At 35.4% G+C, this 20,210-nt stretch overlaps 1 protein-coding gene across 1 annotated transcript; it reads right to left on the reverse strand.

Annotated features, from left to right (window-relative positions):
* Positions 1-281: 281 nt before the first annotated feature.
* Positions 282-20,007, reverse strand: LOC121417753. The gene is made up of 3 exons (XM_041611485.1): positions 19,857-20,007; positions 3,814-4,019; positions 282-617 (listed from the first exon to the last, which is right to left on the reverse strand). Exons 2-3 carry the CDS (start codon positions 3,970-3,972, stop codon positions 282-284), a joined length of 495 nt encoding a protein of 164 aa, XP_041467419.1. The 5' UTR covers positions 3,973-4,019; positions 19,857-20,007.
* Positions 20,008-20,210: the final 203 nt, after the last annotated feature.

The following is a 20,210-nucleotide window of genomic DNA, read 5'->3' on the forward strand; positions in this document are numbered from 1 at the left end:
AGAGCAATTCTGACATGTGTACTTACACAATGCACAATGTTGCATAATTGCAGAACCAGGTACCCAGGTGTCACAAATTTTGTCTGAAAACTCATAAACTTTTTTTTTAAAGGCATATAATGACGCGGCACTATATTTCACGTTGTAGATTTATCGTGAAAATTTTTGGGCCCCCACGGCCTTTTTAGGGTTAAATCAGATAGCACATCATGATGGGTTTTACTGATATTCATTCTGCAACCCATATTTCAAAGACTATCCATCATATCTGACATTGATTTTTACCTGTGGCAGTAAGTTAGTCTCTGCATTTCTACAACTGTGGCCAAATATTCTACTTCTAGTTTATATGGGCCCATGGCATTTTTCTTATTGTAGGAGACTGGCAAGCCCTGGCTTTGAAGTTCCTGGTATATCCTTCTCCAGCTGCAATATCTGGTCAGTTGAGGACTTGGGGGCTTTGTGTCAGGAGTGGTCTTGGTAATGGCGGTGGCAATGGTGATGGCAGTGACAGAAGCAGACTTGGTGGTGGTGACTGCAATTGCAGCATTGTTGATGGTGGTATATGCCTCATCACGACCAACATTAGCTCCTGCTGCCATGCTGCTGGTCTCCATCTATTATGTTTTAAATAGAATAAAACATTAAAACAATTGATTATTAACACATCAACTTCAGAACACTATTGATAATAAAACTTGTAGATTAGCAGTCAAAGCATAAAATGAACTTCCACAGAAGAGTACATGTACCTTCTTCTAATAGAATTTCAGACCACCTTGAGGATGTTATGCTCAAAGCAAGGTTTTTATTTGACAACATTGGTCAGAGGAACATGGATTTAAATGTCAGAATACAACTGGTATCATTGGTTGATCAATCGTACTGTACAATACCCCATTTAGATATATGTTGCTGTTATCTTCCACTTTACCCCTCTTAGATTTTTGGTATTGAGTAGTAGTCCCAGGGAAGGTGCTGAAGACTTTGGTACAGGTGTCTTTGCAGTATCTGGGAGGTTGCTTGCTGAATCTTAATGACTTTCTTTCGAGGTTTCCCTGTTTTGTGTGCATTCTGTACGAGAAGAATGAATAAAAAAAAACATTAAAAAAGAAGAAAAATTGAATAAACCGAGATGCAAGAATGAAAAAAATGACTTTAAATTTGTCAAATTAATATTCAATAGTACATTTAGAATAATATTTGTTTAGAAATGAATCCTTTTCAATGGACTTGCAGCAAAATAAACATGTTTAAATATTCATGATGATTTATTAACCCTATCTGGCCCCAAAGGGGAAGGGGGGGTCTTAAAGGGATGGTCCAGGCTGAAAATATTTATATCTTAACACATAGAGTAGAATCCACTGAGCAAAATGCTGAAAATGTCATCAAATCGGATGACAAATAATAAAGTTATTGAAGTTTAAAGTTTAGCAATATTTTGAGAAAATAGTCATATCATGAATATTCATTAGGTGGGATGATGTCACATCCCCACTTTCCGTTTGGTTCATAAAATCATATTTTTTTCATTATTTCATACATGTGTAAAGGATGTGTCTCCATTATGATGAAATAAGTTTCAGCAATTAATATCTAATGTACTAAATCAGTTGTCAATGCAATTTTTCTAGTTCTTGGAGGATAAAATTTAATAAACATAATTTCATATAATAAAATTCAAAAGAACAATTGGAGATGTGACATCATCAGCCCACCTAATGAATATTCATGACGACCGTTTTCACAAAATATTGTTATAAACTTTCAAATTCAATAACTTGATTATTTGTCATCTGATTTTGATGAAATTTTCGGCATTTTGCTCCACAATAATAATAATTCCACAGTTAGAAACATGTCCTCATATTTTTTTTGTTGGTCAAGTCTCGCAGAAGTTTAGGGACCAAGTTTGCGGCATCCGGATACGCAGTAATGCAACAATGTATGAGTTCATGTCGGACCAAGAATTGCTCAAAAACATTATTTTTCTTACAAATCTAATCCAATGGAAATTTTATTTTAAGTCATAAATGACAAATGCATCATTATTCTTGCACTTATTGGTTGAAAATTATAAAATCTTTGCTTTGCTAAAAAACTTTATATCTATATTTTGATGTTAATAGATGCTCTAATATCTTATCTTTGAAATGGCATTTAAAAAATAAATTCATGCTTGAGCGAACACGGGACGTTTTATTGGGGGTTCAAAAAGAGGCTTGCGCCAAAATGGCAGAAATTAGAAATTTGATTAGACTTTTGGCTAATCAGCAGACTTATAATATATTCATTATCTTTGCCATAATTTTCGAATTATGCTGTCAAATTTCACTAATAAATTCATTCATTTACCTGAATTACATTGGTTTTAATTTGAACTTCTTTTACCTTTGAATTTTCCTTCATAAGTAAGAAGAGACTTTCTTGTCAACCCAAGTGAGAAGATTTGCATTTTTAATTGGGAGAATTTGTAATCATTCAAATCCTTTTTATTATGTGAAACAAATTATGTTATGGTACCTTTGATAATTATTATGTGAAACAGTTATGTAATGGTACCTATAAAATACATGAATCCTATTTTCAAGGGGTCATTGAATCCTTCACCAAGTTTAATTATGTGCTTGACAGGACAAACAAGAAAATATTCATGTCTTTCAATGGCAATGGTGTATTGAGTCAATTTTGAAGGAGCAAGATATGGCAGATCAGGTAAAATGCATTAAAAAGTTGTGAAGAGAGCAAGCAAATATTTCTACTTTTATACTAAAATATCAAATTTTGTGATTTTGACACAATATTCAGAATAATATCATATTTCACTTTCTATGTTTTCTGTTATTTTCCTTTCCACTTTTTTCCTTGGTCATAATTTTGTACTGGGAGGGGGGAGCACCCCGAGCCCCCACCCCTCAGTACGCCACTGTTCAAAGGCACCATAACCTTTGCAGAACACAATGAAAGGATTTGAAAAAACACGCTCTACCATAATTTTGTTTAAAAAAATGTTCTTGCCTAAGGAAGGAATATTCAAAACTAAAAGAGAACATATTACCGGTAAAAAGGAACAACACCACAACTATTCAAATAAATAAGTAGATTTGGAAATGAATTTCGACTGCATAATTCAAAAATTATGGCAAAGATAATGAAAAGTTTAAGAGGAATTCTGCTGATAGCAAGAAGTCCGACCATCATAATATCCCATTTTGGCGCAAGCTTCCTTTTTTACCCCAGACAAAACAAACATTTGTGTTCGCGTAAGCACGAACAAAACCAATTTATTTTAATAGCATTTGAAGCATAAGACTCCAGAGCATGTATTGACACCAAAATATTGAGATCATAATTTGAAACAAAAATTTTATAGACTTTTCAAATCTATCCCATTTTTTCATACGCACTGTAGAACTTGGGAAATTATTTAGAGATTTACTTAACTGTACAGCAGATAATTCTCTATTTATGCATAAAATAATTTATCAAAAATGAATTTTAATACATTATGAAAAATCAGCAATACACCCTTAGCTTTGAAATTTCAAAGAAGCTCAGGCTAATTATGTAAGGCTAAACCAAATTTTTAATTTGTTTGATCATTTAGTAAGTGTTAACTTAAAATACACAGTCCCCGGGTACACAGTATAGGCCGAGGTCCATGGTGACCCTCCCGAATAGGATAATTTTTCATTTCTCTTTGGCTACTGAAAATGGAATATTCAAAACATTGTTCAATCAAACCAAAGGTAGATATATAATACAGAGATTATATTTCTTTAAAACACGTATGATATAGATCTACTGTACCTTCTGATGACGAGGCGGCAAATTAAATGTGGTCGGGACAGCATCCTGTCTTAGACGAATCGTTTGCCCAGTCCTGTCAAAGCAAGCATCTTCAAAATTATCAGAACAGAGTACAGAGCTCTTGGAGGAATTCGATGAAGCTTGCTTCATATTGACCATCCATACTGTGTTACAGTACAAGTTCAGTCCAATGGCTGAATGGGAATCTGCAGCAAATGTAAAACACATGTCATGAAATCAATTAAGAAAACTCTAGGCCTACTCAGCAGCGGCCCGTTTATCAACACCTGGACAAGTGAGTCATATTTATCTACCAACCACAGAGTTAGTTCCTATCTTTAGGATTTTTAACAAGAAATAATCCATTGATAACGTTATATTGAGACTATCGGTAGAAAGTACATAAGAGATGTAGCCTTAATCACATAATAGCATAATTTTCAAAAAGTAAAATTATGATAAAACTTGCAATTATTGTGATGAATCAGGAAATACATCCAATCAAAAAAATAGCAGAGCCAAAACTAGAACAAAAGCTTCGGTCTCTGTTAAAGGGGAATCCAACCCAAATAAAAACTTGTTCTTAGGGGAATAAGAAAAATCAGACAAGTTGATAGGTGAAAGTTTGAACACTATCTGACAAATAATAAGAAAGTCATGATTTTTTTAAAGTTGTGAATATTGGTAATCCCTAGATCCACGAGACTGCAAATTGGCCACATATGTGATGTCACAGTGATGTAAGGCAAGGACTACTCTTCCATGTACTCCAATACATAAAATGGCTAATATGTTATTTTTAAAATGTTTTACTTCAAATTTTTATTTTTCTTTCACATGAGGACATAAAACAATATACTACCAGGGTTATATTTAGATTACTGCCCCAGGGGATGGGCAGTTAGGAGAAAAACACAAATCCCTGATAACTAAGTACATGGCCTATGGGAAAGTTGTCCTTGCCTCTTGTCATAATTTTCTTACCCAGTTGCCAATTTGAAATCTACATAATCATTGGGATTTCAATTTTAAAGGAGCCATAACTTTCTTATTTCTGGTCCGATTTCTTTCAAACTTTCACCATTCTGTTTTATCTATCTTTCTTCTTTCCAACACTACATTTTATGACCAAGGCTGGATTCCCCTTAAGTGTAAAGGCATCCGCCAAGCGTTGTTGGAGCGGTCGTGGAGCGGAGAGAAAAAAAAAATCATCACCGCTCAGTACCGTTTACCATTTTCAAGTTCGATTTTTGTTTTTTTGTTTTCGATTTTTTCCCCCATTTTGAGAGCAAAATTCTACCTTCTTTCCTACCGCTCCACGACTGCTCCAACAACGATCGGCCGGTGTGACCATGCCTTTATGTTGGTTGTTCAGCTGAACTTCGTTGGCTTCACTCACCAAATACAGAAAAAGATATAAAAATACTCCTCGAGACAGAGGGCAGCCAGCTGTCTACTAAAGGCAAAACATGCATCAAACATAATTAAACCATGCAGACTTGGGGATTAAAATGCCGAGAAAATGAAATCATCACTAATTCATTTCATGACTATAAAACAAGGCAAAAGCAATTTTGTGTCTCGCCCACTTATGAAAATAGCCAGAAATATTGTGATTTGCGAGGGCACGCAAGAGAATTATATTGAAACTTCATTGTGAAATGACTGGGATGGAATAACACTTGTCATACCAGCCTTGCACGTAAACTTTAATATTGACCTGAAAATGACCTTTGACCTTACCATGTGACATCCGACTCCAGCATAAGTCTGCAAGTTTGGTTGAAAATTGATTTACGGTTGCGGAGTTACGTGTCATAAGAGAGTCTTGCATGTAAACTTTAACCTGTAAATGACCTTTGACCTTTCCATGTGACCTCCGACTGCAGCATAACATGCAGGTCCCCCAAGTCCATCTACCATCCAAGTTTGGTTGAAAAGTGACTTACGGTTGCGGAGTTAGTTTTCATAAGAGAGTCTTGCATGTAAACTTTAACCTGTAAATGACATTTTACCTTACCATGTGACCTCTGACTGCAGCATAACATGCACGTCCCCCAAGTCTATCCAACATCCAAGTTTGGTTTAAAAGCGACTTACGGTTGTGGAGTTAGGTGTCATAAAAGTATTGCATGTAAACTGTAACGTTGACCTGAAAATGATCTTTGACCTTACCATATGACCTCAGACTGCAGCATAACATGCAGGTCCCCCAAGTCCATCTACCATCCAAGTTTGGTTTAAAAGCGACTTACGGTTGTGGAGTTAGGTGTCATAAAAGTATTGCATGTAAACTTTAACGTTGACCTGAAAATGACCTTTGAGCTTACCATGTGACCTCTGACTGCAGCTCAACATGCAGGTCACCCAGGTCCATCTACCATCCATGTTTGGTTTCAAAGCGACTTACGGTTGTGGAGTTATGTGTCATTACAGGTTTGTGACGGACGGACAGACGACATTTGGATCCCTTAGTCTCGCCTTCACCTCTGGTAGGCAAGACAAATATGTCATACGGACGTTGAGATATGCCGCGAGAGCTTTTCTCGAAAGGGTGGGTTGAGGAGGAAAGTCAAACAAAACACACCTTTTCGGGACAACCGGGGGAACTTTCCATGAAAGGCTGCATGTGTTTAATATTTTTCTGAACCCATCGTTTTTATGAAAATTAGTCTTGAAATAACAATATAACGGTAATATAGACACTAGACAGAGGTGCATAAATGGGGAGGCTTGGGATGCTCCCCCCCAAAAAAAAAAGGGGAAAGAACAGAAAGAAAAATGAAATATAACATTTTCTGAATATTTTTATGGCAAGCTACAAAATGTGATTTTTTTTTAAAAATGAAAAACTTGCTCGCTCACAGCTTCTATTGAATTTTGCCGATATGACACATCTGACTCCCTCAAAATCTTCGGCTCATTTTGTCTCTGATTATTAGGTGAAAAAGAAGAGAGCTTGCAGTTTTTGTATTTATGAATAAAATTTCATATTAATGAAGTAATTCTGGACACAAAATAATTACACAAAGCCATATGGAATTATGAGAAATAGTAAACAAATATATCAGGCTTTGAGAAAGTATAGTGGAATTATTTATCCGAGGTTGGTCTGACAATTACTTCCTGAGGGGCGAAGCCCCGAGGGAAATATAGTAGTTTTGCCAGTCCAACCGAGGATTAATAATTCCCACTATGCTTTCGAATGAAACGCCTGATATATTTGTTTTTTATCCAACTTTTTATAATTTATAACCAAAATCTATGTGATGAGCTTGCAAAGTCCGGTTACTTGAGTTGAATTACCTACTTTTCTCTGAGCCATCGTGCTCAGCAGAACGCAGATCAGTGCCTGTGACGACACATCGCTGGACTTGCCCGGGAGAGAGAGCGCGCTGGCCGGTGTGCCTGAGAGTTTAGCTAGATCCAGTTTTGTGAAATAATGACGTCAGACCTCGATATATCCAAAATATATCGAGGTATGACGTCACGCAACATCAGAGTTGAAATATATTCGGTCACATGATGCTACTTGACCCAATAGTACTATACATGATTTACTCTATGTAGGATATAATGTATTCTATTCTATAGGCGTAAGTATTTGCATAGAAGTGTGATGAAACAAATCAGTGGCGAAGTGAGCCAAAGTTTTGAAGGGGCTAGATATGAATAATTGGGCAGATCTTTTTTTTTGTGAGCGAGCAAAAAAATTAAAAATATTTAACTTTATAAATATCCAATGAAAGCATAATATTCAGAAAAAATATATTTCACCATTTTCTTTTCTACTTTCTTGGTCATGATTTATTTTTGTAGGAGAGGAGAGGGGAGGGGGCAAGCGCCCGAAGACCCCCTCGCCTCATCTGTGCACTGAAGAAATTACTTTGAAACTGACTTTCCTTTGCAAGCTGCTGGATAATCTTTATATAATAGTTACCAAGGACGGCTGCACTGCCGAGACTATTGAAAATAAATAAATGAAAATGCACAAAATTTGTGTTTTCCCTTCTTTCCTTCCGTTTTGTTTCACCTGCATAGGAGAGTAAAATTATATTATAGGCGCTGTTTTTCTGACGGTGGTGGCATCAATACCAAATCTTAACAAAAAGGTTGTGTTTTTTAAATGAAAACTTAGAAACCTAGTTCATGAAATTTGGGCATAAGGTTAATCAAGTATTGCTAAACGTCCTGCCTGAGTTTCAGGTCACCCAGTTGTTGTGTGTCCGTACAGGTTGTGTGTCCACACGATCAATGTTAGAAAGTCATTTGAAAAAAGTTAGAAGCGAAGTTTCATCAAATTTTAGTACAAAATGTTGGGAAATATTATAAAGAACAAAATAGAAGATGATTACAAGTATTGAATTCATATTTTTAGTGTAATCTAAAGAAAAAAAGAAAGGCTTCAAAAAGATTGTTTACATTCATAATTCCGAAGCTTCGTTATTCCCAGTGGCGTAGACAGGTCCTTTGACCTGGGGGGGGGGGGATGATCCCTTGCTGGGTCATACTTTATATATATATATATATATATATATATATATATATAATATATATATATATATATATATAATATATATATATATATATAATATAATTAATTATTATTATATAAATATACAGAATGAAGGAGATAACGTACTCGATAAAAGCAAAATATCATGGGCCAAAGCAGGCGAGTTAAAGATAACAAAATAACACGATCTGCCTCATGGATTATCTCGTGTGTCTTTTAATCACTTTGCTTTCAGCAATAAACAGGGCATCCAGTAATAAACAAACTTCCTTGCACATTTTTCATGGCAGTAATATATCGTTTGATTAATGACAATGAGTAAAGATGATCATAAGAGAAATGTCATTTGTCGGATGTCTAGTTATCATCTTGGTCATGACAGTCCTGCTAAACATGATCTAGAATAACTAGTATTCCTTATTTTACTAGTATACTCTTTTAAAGGAGCTATATTGTTAATGATCAAACGAATGAATCAACAACTAAAGGAATAAACAAATAAACAGCCAAATAACTAAAAAAATATCAATTACAATTATAGTAATAGGGGTAAAATAAAAAAAGCTCAACATTATATTTCTTATCCACGTGCAGATATGCGGACACTAAAATGATAAGCACACTCTGTTTAAAATTACCATGATTGCAAAGGCTTGATTGAATTAAGTATGGAAATGAAATAAACCTCACCGGGTTGTCGGAAGTAAACTGTATAGATAGTAACTTGTTATAATTTCGATTCATTTCTTATTATGTACCTTGTTATGATGACTATGATAAAAACATAGGTAAGGAAATGTAACAGTTTATAACCTTCAAACCTAGAAGACTGCGCACGTACGGAAATCATTGGTATAAGTAATTCCAAAATACATTGCGCCTCGACTTACTTCTTCTTGAAACTCTAAGACGTTTATTTTCACCCAATATAGTTATGCAAAACAGTCCTTAACAGTAAAGGATTATAATGCCCAACATGAAGGAAAAACAGGCATACTAATGCTTCATATGGCAGTATCAGGTAACACGCTCGAAAGGAACATACTTGCTAAGTTCCTATTCTCTTGAACGATTCAATAATCAGTACATGTATAAGTACAAAAGTATGAACGCTAACTTAGACCATAAATTAATCTTATCCATGGATTGATTCAATCTGCCTTCGTGAATAAAGGCATGTCTATATATTGGATGATTCTACCTTCTTTGAAAAGCGCAAAGTACTCTGAAAAAATTAGTGAAATAGTTCACTCTTTAAGGAGTGAATATATGAAAGAGTGAATATTGAGTGAAAAAACCTCGGATATCACTGTGGCCATCCAAAATTTGCACTTTCATTCCAAAATCATTAATTTACTAATTCGCTCCTTAGAGACTGAAAATTGTCACCTTTCCTTTGCAAAGTAGGGGTTAAGGACATGGCCAGCAGGGAAAAGGGTCAGTGTATGTGTATAGGTAATTTCTTATTAATTCGTTTGAACAGTGTTAATGTGTTATGAAAGCAATTGCTCTGAAAGGGAGTGATTAAGCGACACTTTCTTAAATCTGTAATGAAATATTTTGAACTTATCTCCTTTGCAAATACATAATTATTATAAGGAAATGTACTTGGGGAAACTCTGAATAACGATCCTTAAATGTATATGACGGCGCAAGACAGTTGTTATTACTTAAAACTTGCAAGTTGTAAATGCATATAAGATGATTGACTCTGAATAAAAGTCAAATTTTGATCATGTTTGTCATTGCTGTACGTTATGATTATTACTGCTATTATTATTGATTGATTTTAACTAGCATTCATTGCTTTATTACTGAATAGTTTTGCTTCTTCCCCCACAGAAACCTGGGGGATGATTGTACACACCATCCCCCCACCTAAAATTCTGGGGGGATGCATCCCCCCCCCCCGCTATCTACGCCCCTGGTTATTCCGAAGGTTTGGATATTCGGAGGTTCGTTAATCTAAAAGCGAAATAAGGTTCGTTGTTCCGAAGGTCCGACAATCCAAAAATCGAAATGACTTTCGTTGTTCCTAAGGTTCGTTAATCCGAAAAGGAATAATGAGAGTCGTAATTCGAAGGTTCGTTAGTCCGAAAAAGAAATGAGGTTCGTTGTTCATTTAGTTTTCGGATTAACGAACCTCATTTGTTTTCGGACTAACGAACCTTCGGAATTATGACTCTCATTATTCCTTTTCGGATTAACGAACCTTCGGAATTACCCACAAATGTTCGGATTAACGAATACTTTTTCGATTTAGCGAACATTGTGGTTCAGGCAATAATGAATTCACGTGTTTAGGAATTACGAACCTTCTGAATTACGAAGTGTAACCAAAAGATTACATGTCCGGACACGGGACCCACTCCTATATTAGTTTTGTTTTAAAGATCGTGATGTTCCATGAGTTTTATATTTCCCCATAAAATCCCACCTTTGTCACTCGGAATATCAGATCGACTTAACGGACACGATGTTCAGCCAGATGGAGCGTATAGTAGTGGTGGTGAAGTGGAGCCGGCACAAACATCGCTCGAATAATAATAATAATAATAATATAGGATATTTATATTGCGCAAATATCCACCTTGTTAGGTGCTCAAGGCGTTCCTATATTACCCGGCTAAGCTAGGCGTTCATAGCGCACACAGCTTTTTAAGGAATTACTTCCTACCGGTACCCATTTACCTCACCTCGGTTGAGTGCAGCACATTGTGGATCAGTTTCTTGCTGAAGGAAATTACGCCATGGCTGGGATTCGAACCCACGACCCTCTGTTTCAAAGTCCGAAGACTAATCCACTGGGCCGCAACGCTCCACAAGTAACTAATTAACTTGTACTAGTAATGAGTGGGGCTATGGCCTAGGCCAAACATACTTAGGCTACCACAACAGGCGATAGGCTTTCTTACCCCTCCAAAGATTTCTTAAATTTAAGATAAAATTTTGCCTTCTAGGGTGACCTTTTCTTGGACTTGCCCTTTACCTTGTACCATGAACCGTTTTGGCAGTGGATATCTAAGTCAGTGGATCTCATTCTCATTTCTGGGCCCTGTTGCATAAAAGTTTATGTCATAATGACATAAATTTCGATCGTGACATAAAATCATGCATAGCTTATGTCGTTGACATAAATTTCGTTGCATAAAGATATTTATGTATTGTTTTAGCTTATGTCAAGTTATTACGCGATATACATAAACTGAATAGTCATGAACGAGCCTGTTGACATAAACTTGGCATAAGTTGTCATTTTTCAGCCGCAGGAAGCTCTTGCGAAAAAGGGTCTTCGGCTTCCTATTTGGACGGGAAAGAGGCATATTTTGGTATGTATAAAATTTTCATTGTTGTATATCATAGATAATAGATATATCTCACGTTCTGACCAAAATTCAAAGATTCTAAGTATGAAGAGATGTTTTAAATAAATCATTATTGCCGTCAATTTTATGTAACGATTGCTCGGATACTCTCCGGCTGCTCTTAGTCGTACAACGCTGGCAGTGCTAACCGGAGGTTCCGGCGTCTGACAAAGACAAATAATGCATGGAATCAACACCAACAGAACAGTGTTAAAATAATCTTCACGACATTGAACATTGATTTTAAGGTTCCGGCGTCGGATAAACACAAATAATTAATGGGATGAACACTGACAGAAAACAAGTTTTAATTAATCTTCACGTCATTTTATTGGACATTTTCATTGATTTGAAATTAAAGTTTTTTCAAGAGCATCCCTGTTCTTCCTGAAAAGATCTAGGCCTTCGTTAACGTTACTCGTTAGGCCTAGTCTAACGTTAGAGCCGGACTGTCTACCTACGATAGACTAGAAGTCTAGACTAACGTTAGACACTCTAGAGTCTATACAAAACAGCTCTGTCACCGTGAGGGCCTAGCCCAGGCCTAAATAGTTGTGCTGAGCCTATGTTCGGAGATTAAAAAAAAACCAAAACCTGAAATTTAGGCATGTCACTGTCAGTGTTAATGCAGGGCTAGGCCCTAGCAAGTAATAGCTTGGCCCCTTTATTAAGTTCTTGTCTAGATCTAGATCTATCGTTATCTAGTTTTCTATCTAGGACTAGATCAAGTCTAGGGTCTAATTTAGACTTAAGCTAGCTCTAAAAATTTCTAAGTTAAACTTGTCTTACTTAGCCTTAGGTGAGCTGAGCTGGCCCTACCATTGACTAGGCCTACCCTGGTTTGGGCCTAATTGGTCCTGACCAGTGAATGAGGTGGTGCATCCATGGCATGCCCCTGGACTGAGTCTGGCTGGGGCTTCTTCCATTCATGCTTTTATTAATAGATCAAAATCGAGACCTAATCTAGTAACTGTTTAGCAATACAAGAGAGACTAGAATAGATCTAGCTCAGGGCCCAAAATTGAAACTGTGTTTACATCATTAGTAAGCTAATCATTTGTTGGGCCTATATATCATCTATATGAAACAAGTAACATAGATCTACTAGAACTACAAAAAGTTACTTTAGATCTATTCTATGTCTAATCTTAAGCCTGACTTTTTAACTCTGACATAAAAATTCAAATACAATTAAACTTAGACCTTTGGGAGACAGGTCCTCCACTGCCGACGCTATGGTGATGGAGCCCCTGGGTTTATGATAGAGCTATGGAATAGGGTGTCTAGCTCTAATATAATATTGTTTTCTAGTGCCAGGAGTAGAGGCCTAGATGATTTATTGGTAGATGTAAACTACAATAACATGTGTAGAGTATAAGAGCCTAGCAGCGAGTGTGGGGGGGGGGGTCCCTCTCTGTTCAGAAAAAACAAAGTGATTGGTTTGTAATAAAGGTGATAAAATAATTTAGAAAATCCTGGGTCACCCTCTGTGTTAACGAAGACTGGAGACTACTGAACAGGAAGGGAAAGAAGGGGGAAACAAAAAAAGAATTACACACTGAACTAATTAAGTTAAACACTGAACTGAAAAGACATGTAACTTCACGCAAAACTGATGACTACGTTGTATGTTAATATCTAATAAAGATATTACTGTACATCTATGATGGATACACATTTTAGTTCTTTGATTTGTTTTACAGGTTAAAAAAATTATCAAATGCTTTTTCTATTGATTTTAAACCAGTGCACAAATAATATGCTTGGAGAAAAGGCATTTCAATTACTGGTAACTACAGGATTTGGTTTCTGATCTGTGGATGAAAATAACCATGATAAATGAAATTCTCTTGATGACTGTTATTAAGGATTCCTCATAGTATATTCTATTCCTTTTAACTATTTACTGTAAAGAGGATTTCTTTTAGATCAATTATTATAGGGGTGCTTTTTTTTAGAAAACAAACCCTGGCAATTTGAAATAAAGAAAATCCCCAACTGTATAAATAATAGAATTATGGGGTCTACAATTTTCTTACCTATCAAAACCTATCTTCATTAGAAGTATTGAGTGTGTAAATCATTTTTCTAACATTTAAAAAAAATAAAGCCTAAATGAATCACTTGTACTATCCTTTTAATATTGCACACTAAGTGATAAAAGGTGCAAAAAAGTGGTCTTGTTATTGTTTGCACACTTAACGTTCGTTTGCACAATAAAAGGGGCAACATTTAACCTTTTAAGGTGCATAATACTTAAAGATTAAAAATGTTAAATTTTTTAACCACTATTACATGGTTCAAATCTGGCCCTATATGGTGATTAATATAACTTATGCTACACCCATAAACAATGAGCATACTTGCTCTCATTAGCACCCCTTATTGTGCCAACCCCTAAAGTTCAAATTTGAATCCCGATTCTTGGTGTGTTCATCAAACCGTTTCAAGGTTGAAAGACTAGACATCATTTGCCTTAAAATAAAATATTCTAAATAACTGTACCAACACCCCTGTCAAATATATTTGACAAAATCTGTAATGATAAAAAAAAAAAATTTCAAAGAAGGAACTTCAGTTGTTGTTTATACAAAATGTAAATATGAATTCATTCTCATCTGTTACTATATGAAAAAATTTGGTATTCACTTTTCTAACAGGTGACCCACACAAATGGTGAGAAGAGAGAAAGGGGCACAGCAACTGGAAGGAGAGGGAAGTCCAGACACTCTACCACTGTCTGCCATTGAATAAGAAGTCTCTCTTTGGATCAGGGGGTCAAGCTTCTAGTATGAAGGTGAGTCTTTATATAAAGTTGTGTTTATTGAACATTCTACTTGTAAATACAAGTATACTACTGTACGGTAATATTTATTCTTGTTTATTTTATTGTCCTTAAGAGCAGTTGTAAATGTGATGTCATGTTATAGTAATTTTCAAATATGAATCTCTTAAAATTCATCTACATCTTGTAATAAATTCATCTTAAAGTTACTCACAAAAATGGATAATGTCAATCTCATGAATTTTTATAGAAATTCAAGTTTCAATTGACAAATGAACCCTCTTAATGTTTCAATTAATGTTAATATTATTATTATGGAATGTATTCTCAAAAATATGTAAGAGCAACAAAAATGTTACTAGTCAAAGGGAAAACAAAATCTAGGAAGGCTATTGGATCCATACTATTGTAACCATTATTTTCCACTTAACTTTTGCAAGAGATTCAGATTCAGTTGATTTATATTTTTTATTAAAATCTCAACAAAAGACTAACAATGAGAGCTTACAAGCATAAACGCAATTTAAGTGCATTTAAGAATAAAATAATAGTAGTAGAAGGGTATGTTTTCATTTCCAAGTAAACCACATATGACAATTTTCTCAAATGAATTGATTGAAATTAAATATATTCTGACTTTAATTATAAGGATATAAAAAATGATATTCGGAAGCTATTTATCCAATTTTTATTTAACATTCTATATATTTTTTAATTATGCCTGTGATTGCAATCTCAAAAGGCTCTTTCATAATCTTTTAGAGATACATCATGTAAATGTATGTATGTGAACACTCTGCTATTATCAAGTTGAGTTGCTAAAGTTGTTTTCACTGATTCTTCTCATTTCAGATTGTTCAAGAGTCAAGACTGTTGAAGAGGTGACGTCATGGACCTGGTAGCACCTGGCAAGGGAACTATATTACTGTTCACACTCAAGTATCCTATAAACGCTTTAAAAAAATTAACATTAACAAAAGTACTAATTTTCATTTTTTCAAAGATAATAAGCATTATATTGACATTTAGTGAATATATTTTATGATTATCATAAAATTAGTATAATGTTAATGATGATAGGTCATAATAATACAAATGGAACAATAAGTAGAAAAGAAGACAACCAAGAAGGAGGAGGAGAAGAAGAAGGAGAAAAAGAAGAGGGGTGGAAGAGGAGAAAAGGAGAAGAAGAAATTACAACACTAAGTTCCTCTTCATGATATTACAGAAATCTTCATCTCTTTTAAGTGGAAATATTTATGAATAATATAATATATAGTGATATGAAAAATGCATTTTATTTAAATCCAAGTTCCACTTTTAATCATGTTTATAAAGTCATAGGACAGGTGACAAGATAACATTGTTTCACAAATTTTAGTGTGTATTTATTTTAAAAGTAATAAATTTACATAAAATGTCATTCTCTTTGCTTCATCTCTTTGTTGCTTTTATTGAATCGGGAGGGGGGGTGTGGTCAAAATATGATTTGCCCCTCAGAACACACTTGTTTCCCTAAACTAAAAATAGTAATTAATATTTGTAGAAAATTGTAGGATTGTTTTTATGAACATATTGTCCCATGAATTGTCAAATTTGGAAAGTAATTGATTGAGGGCGAGAAATGAAAATGAGATAGATCTATGTAGAGATGCAAAGATTACACTGTATAAGTAATAATGAGAAAGCGGGGGCGAGGTGAATTAGAATGGGAGAAGAGAAATGAAAAAGTATAAATGTGAAGGAGTCATTAACAGAGATAGAGATGTATAGAGAATTGTAAATATAAATTTTGTGAATGATAGTGGCCTAATCTCGGAGGGAGGGAGATAATGAAAGTGATAAAAGGATAAAGCATTTTTTGGGGGGGATGCATTTGATGAGAGAGATAGAAAGAAAATGGCCAGGTGCTCATCAAAGATGAATAAATATAAATGATTGGTGACGGAGGTATGGATTAAGGGATACAGGTGGTATGAACGTGTCCCAATTAATGCACAAAGCCGTGATGAGTAGTGGCCCCTCATGTGCACTCCTCTTAAAATTTGGGTGATAAGTGATGGTTGATAAGTGAGCATATTTTAAAGTGGAGCCCCCCCCCCATCGCCCCATCTCTAATCGCCAGTTTTTGGCAAGGATTAAACCCCGTCCTTTTTTTTTATTTAGGCTTGTTTATTTGTTTTTTTTCTGTCAAATGTTTTCTTGAAGAAATTCCCCCATTGTGCTTCCACATTTGTAACCCTCGCCCCAACTGCACTGGCAAGGTGGTTCCATGACATGCTTATATAGTACAAAATTGAAATAATAAAGCAAAAATTGATCATTGATTACAGGGATATATGCATGGTTGTCAATCGGTGTTCATTGTTTGGGGATGACTGACACAAATACTGTTCTCTGTGAAGGAGTTTTCTTTCAGTTTAAGGCTTTAGAAATCTAAATTGTTATGGGGCAGACATGGCATAAAGGACAAAATTTATAAAAACTGCGAGCGAGCTTTTTTACTTTTTAATACAAATCTAATTTTATGATCGATGTTGATATGATATGAAATAACATACATATTTCACTTTTTTTTCTTTTCCTTTCTTTTGTCAGACCGAAGTTTTCATGATAATGATACCTTTCTTTCTCCAACAAACTATTAACTAAGAACTAGATGAAAAATGCAAGCGGGAAGCTGCATCTGAGATTTTCGAAAAGAATTGGATGACCTATAAATTATCAATTTTGATGACCTTTTAATATTTCCCTTTTCTTTCCTCTTTTAAATTACGATTCGTATTTCCTCTAGGCCTACCATTTTAGTCTATGAACCTGAATAAAGAAAATTAACAAATAAAAGGCGATATTAAAAAGGATGATGAAATAAACGAGGCACGTCCTATATGCACTTTGTTGCGGGGAAGGAAAATTAAACTAGAATTATCAATGAAGGTGATAAATACCCTTGCCCTTAGCCATTACATTGGCAACAGTTTCCAACTGTGAAAAAAATGTGTCTTGCCCATCCTTTACCCAAGACCTCCACGAGCAAGTCATGAGCATTACTGATGAAGTAGTTTGAACCGCAAGATTTTGCCTAATTTTTGACATATTATATATTGTTACCATGGCAACACGATTCTGACACATTAAAAAAATATGTCCTGTACATTTTTACCTCGAGACCAATGTGTAAGCCAAATTTCATGAGAATTGGTTGAAAACTAACCAAGAAGCAGGAACCAATAGATTTTTACCTAATTTGGGGCATATAGTATGTTGTAACCATGGCAACATGATTTCCGACACACACAAAATATGTGTCTCTCACATCTTTACCTCAAACTCAACATGTGAACCAAATTTCATGAGAATTGGTTGAAAATTGATCTAGTAATTAAGACTGAAAGTTTTTACCAATTTTATGTCATATAATATGCTGTTACCATGGCAACATGATTTCTGACACACAAAATAGATTTAAAAGCTAGGGGAAGCAATTCATATTCCAATACCAACGCCAACACCGGACTTGAAATCACCCAATGTGTGTACCAAATTTCTTGTTTAATCACATCTGAATTATGCACAAAAGAGGCGATTCTAGACTGAAAGTCAGAGTTATTAGCATTATTTTGGGAGGTAGGGGTGGTGCTTGAAAAATATGTGACGTTGATATAAATTATGTTATCATTCTAAGAAAAGTGTCCTATCCTCAACGAAGTAAACACATTAACTATTATGCTTAGGCCTAGTTTTGCTTATAAAAATAAAAGAAATATTTATGATTGTTAGTTTTTCAAATATTAAAAGAATACATCATACGCTATCCAATGACACAAAAAATATTTCGAAAGTCCAAGTAAAACTCAAAATATCATCAAATTACAGAGGGCATAATTATAGAAAATGATCGTAAAATTACCCTTAAGTCACTTATTGCAGAAAGCCGCCGTTTATGTCTTGATTTTAATCACGACATAAATTTATGTCATTCAAATGGATTTATGTCATGATTTTATGTCGCGATTTCAGACATAAAGCTTTATGCAACGGATTTATGTCATTATTTGTGTTTATGTCATGATTTATGCTATATGACGTAAATCGTGACATAAATCATGACATAAATCAATACATAAACTTTTATGCAACAGGGCCCAGGTGTCCATGCCACATTCGATTTTTATGTGCGCGATGACGCACCTTTGGGGCCCGAGCCGACATAGGCCTCGACTCTAACATTAGAGTCTACGGACAAGCCCCACTCATACATGTAGTCAAGGGTTCATTACATGCAGAAGCAGATCTAGAGGGGGGGGGGGGGTTCCAACCCCCCCCCCCCCCAAAAAAAAAAAAATAATAATAATAATAATAATAATATAAAAAATAACAAAAATTGGGGACCATTTTTTTTAAATCTTATCTTTTTTGAAAAACTTGTAATTTTATTCTATTTCTATGTATTTATTTCATTTATTATTGTTATTTATTTGGGTGGAGGGGGGGTTTGAGGACACGAGCCACCGCGGAAGTGACAATCTAGGCCAGGGTTGCCGATTCTCATCCCCAAACAAAAATTCCCACATTAAAAAAAAAAATGGGGGATTGCAACCTAATTTTACAAATTTTCATGGGGGTTAATTTGGCAACGACCTCTATATAAAAAATAGTGGTGTTTTAGATGCAAGAAAACGCCATCTTCACACACAGATTTTCAAAAATTTTCCCTACGTGGGAGGGGGGACACCCCCCCCTCCCACACCCTCGCTTGCTCCACTCGCTTGGACTCGGTCGCTACGCTCCCTTGCATACCACCCCAAGGCCCCCTTTATAAAAGCTGAATCCGCTCCTGACATGCCACAGCGCACAGAAAAAGCAAGCCATTACTTAGAAGTGGTGTGTTTAATGCCTTGTGGACATCACTTGCAGAAGTGGGATCGCAGCAAGCCAGCATGCGCGACCCACTAACTCATTAACTGTCAATTCGAAATCCACTGCCAAACATGGTTCATGGTTTAATTTACCAGTATTAATACTAACCTCGCAATACGTGTGGGTGCCCAAGCTAAAGCTGTTTTTAATAATCTAAAATCACGTCAATCACTGACTCAGACAGTCAATAATTATATTTGTCATCCAATTTTGATGAAGTTTCCAATTTCAACATGCATTTTGCTCTGAGTCAGTCTGAGTATGAATTTTACACCATTTATCAAAATCTAGGCCTAAATATCAGCCTGTATAATTCATTACCATTTAAGGTGTGCAGAAAAGGCCAATTCCCCCATGGGCATGGTCGACTACAGTAGGACCCTACACAAACTTGAATACACGGGACTATAAATTGTTTCCAACGTAATTTTGAAGTCGAAAATATAGCTAAACTTACGAATGCAATGTCCGTCCACATTCTACCAATTAGAGAAGTTGTTTGCAGCTCTCGTTGACATGAATAACGTGAAATCTAAGCTAAACAAGAAAGGTTCACCAACATGCCGACCTGTGAGTGTGACCGTCCCGCGCCCGGATATCGATCGAGCGAAGAGATCGGCTTGAGCAAGGTGCAGCCAATCAGCGACGATCTCATATTCCCTGCCAGAAAGAGGAGACGGAATTATTTTACATGGACGGAATTTTTTGTGTTGTGACACAAAATCATTTCGTCGACGGAATAGATATTCGCATCGCAACGAAATGAATTTCGAGGACGCAATTTTATTTCGTCTCGACGAAATTGATTATA

This window comes from Lytechinus variegatus, chromosome 6, assembly GCF_018143015.1.
Source record: "Lytechinus variegatus isolate NC3 chromosome 6, Lvar_3.0, whole genome shotgun sequence".
NCBI classification, from domain to species: domain Eukaryota; kingdom Metazoa; phylum Echinodermata; class Echinoidea; order Temnopleuroida; family Toxopneustidae; genus Lytechinus; species Lytechinus variegatus.

What these genes read in the sequence shown, in the direction of transcription:
- LOC121417753 (XM_041611485.1), bottom strand. Translation starts at nt 3,972, where the DNA reads ATGGTCAATATGAAGCAAGCTTCATCGAATTCCTCCAAGAGCTCTGTA. An exon ending in TGCCGCCTCGTCATCAGAAG is followed by an intron (nt 618 to 3,813) that starts GTACAGTAGATC and finishes AAAACATAATAG; the next exon opens with ATGGAGACCAGCAGCATGGC.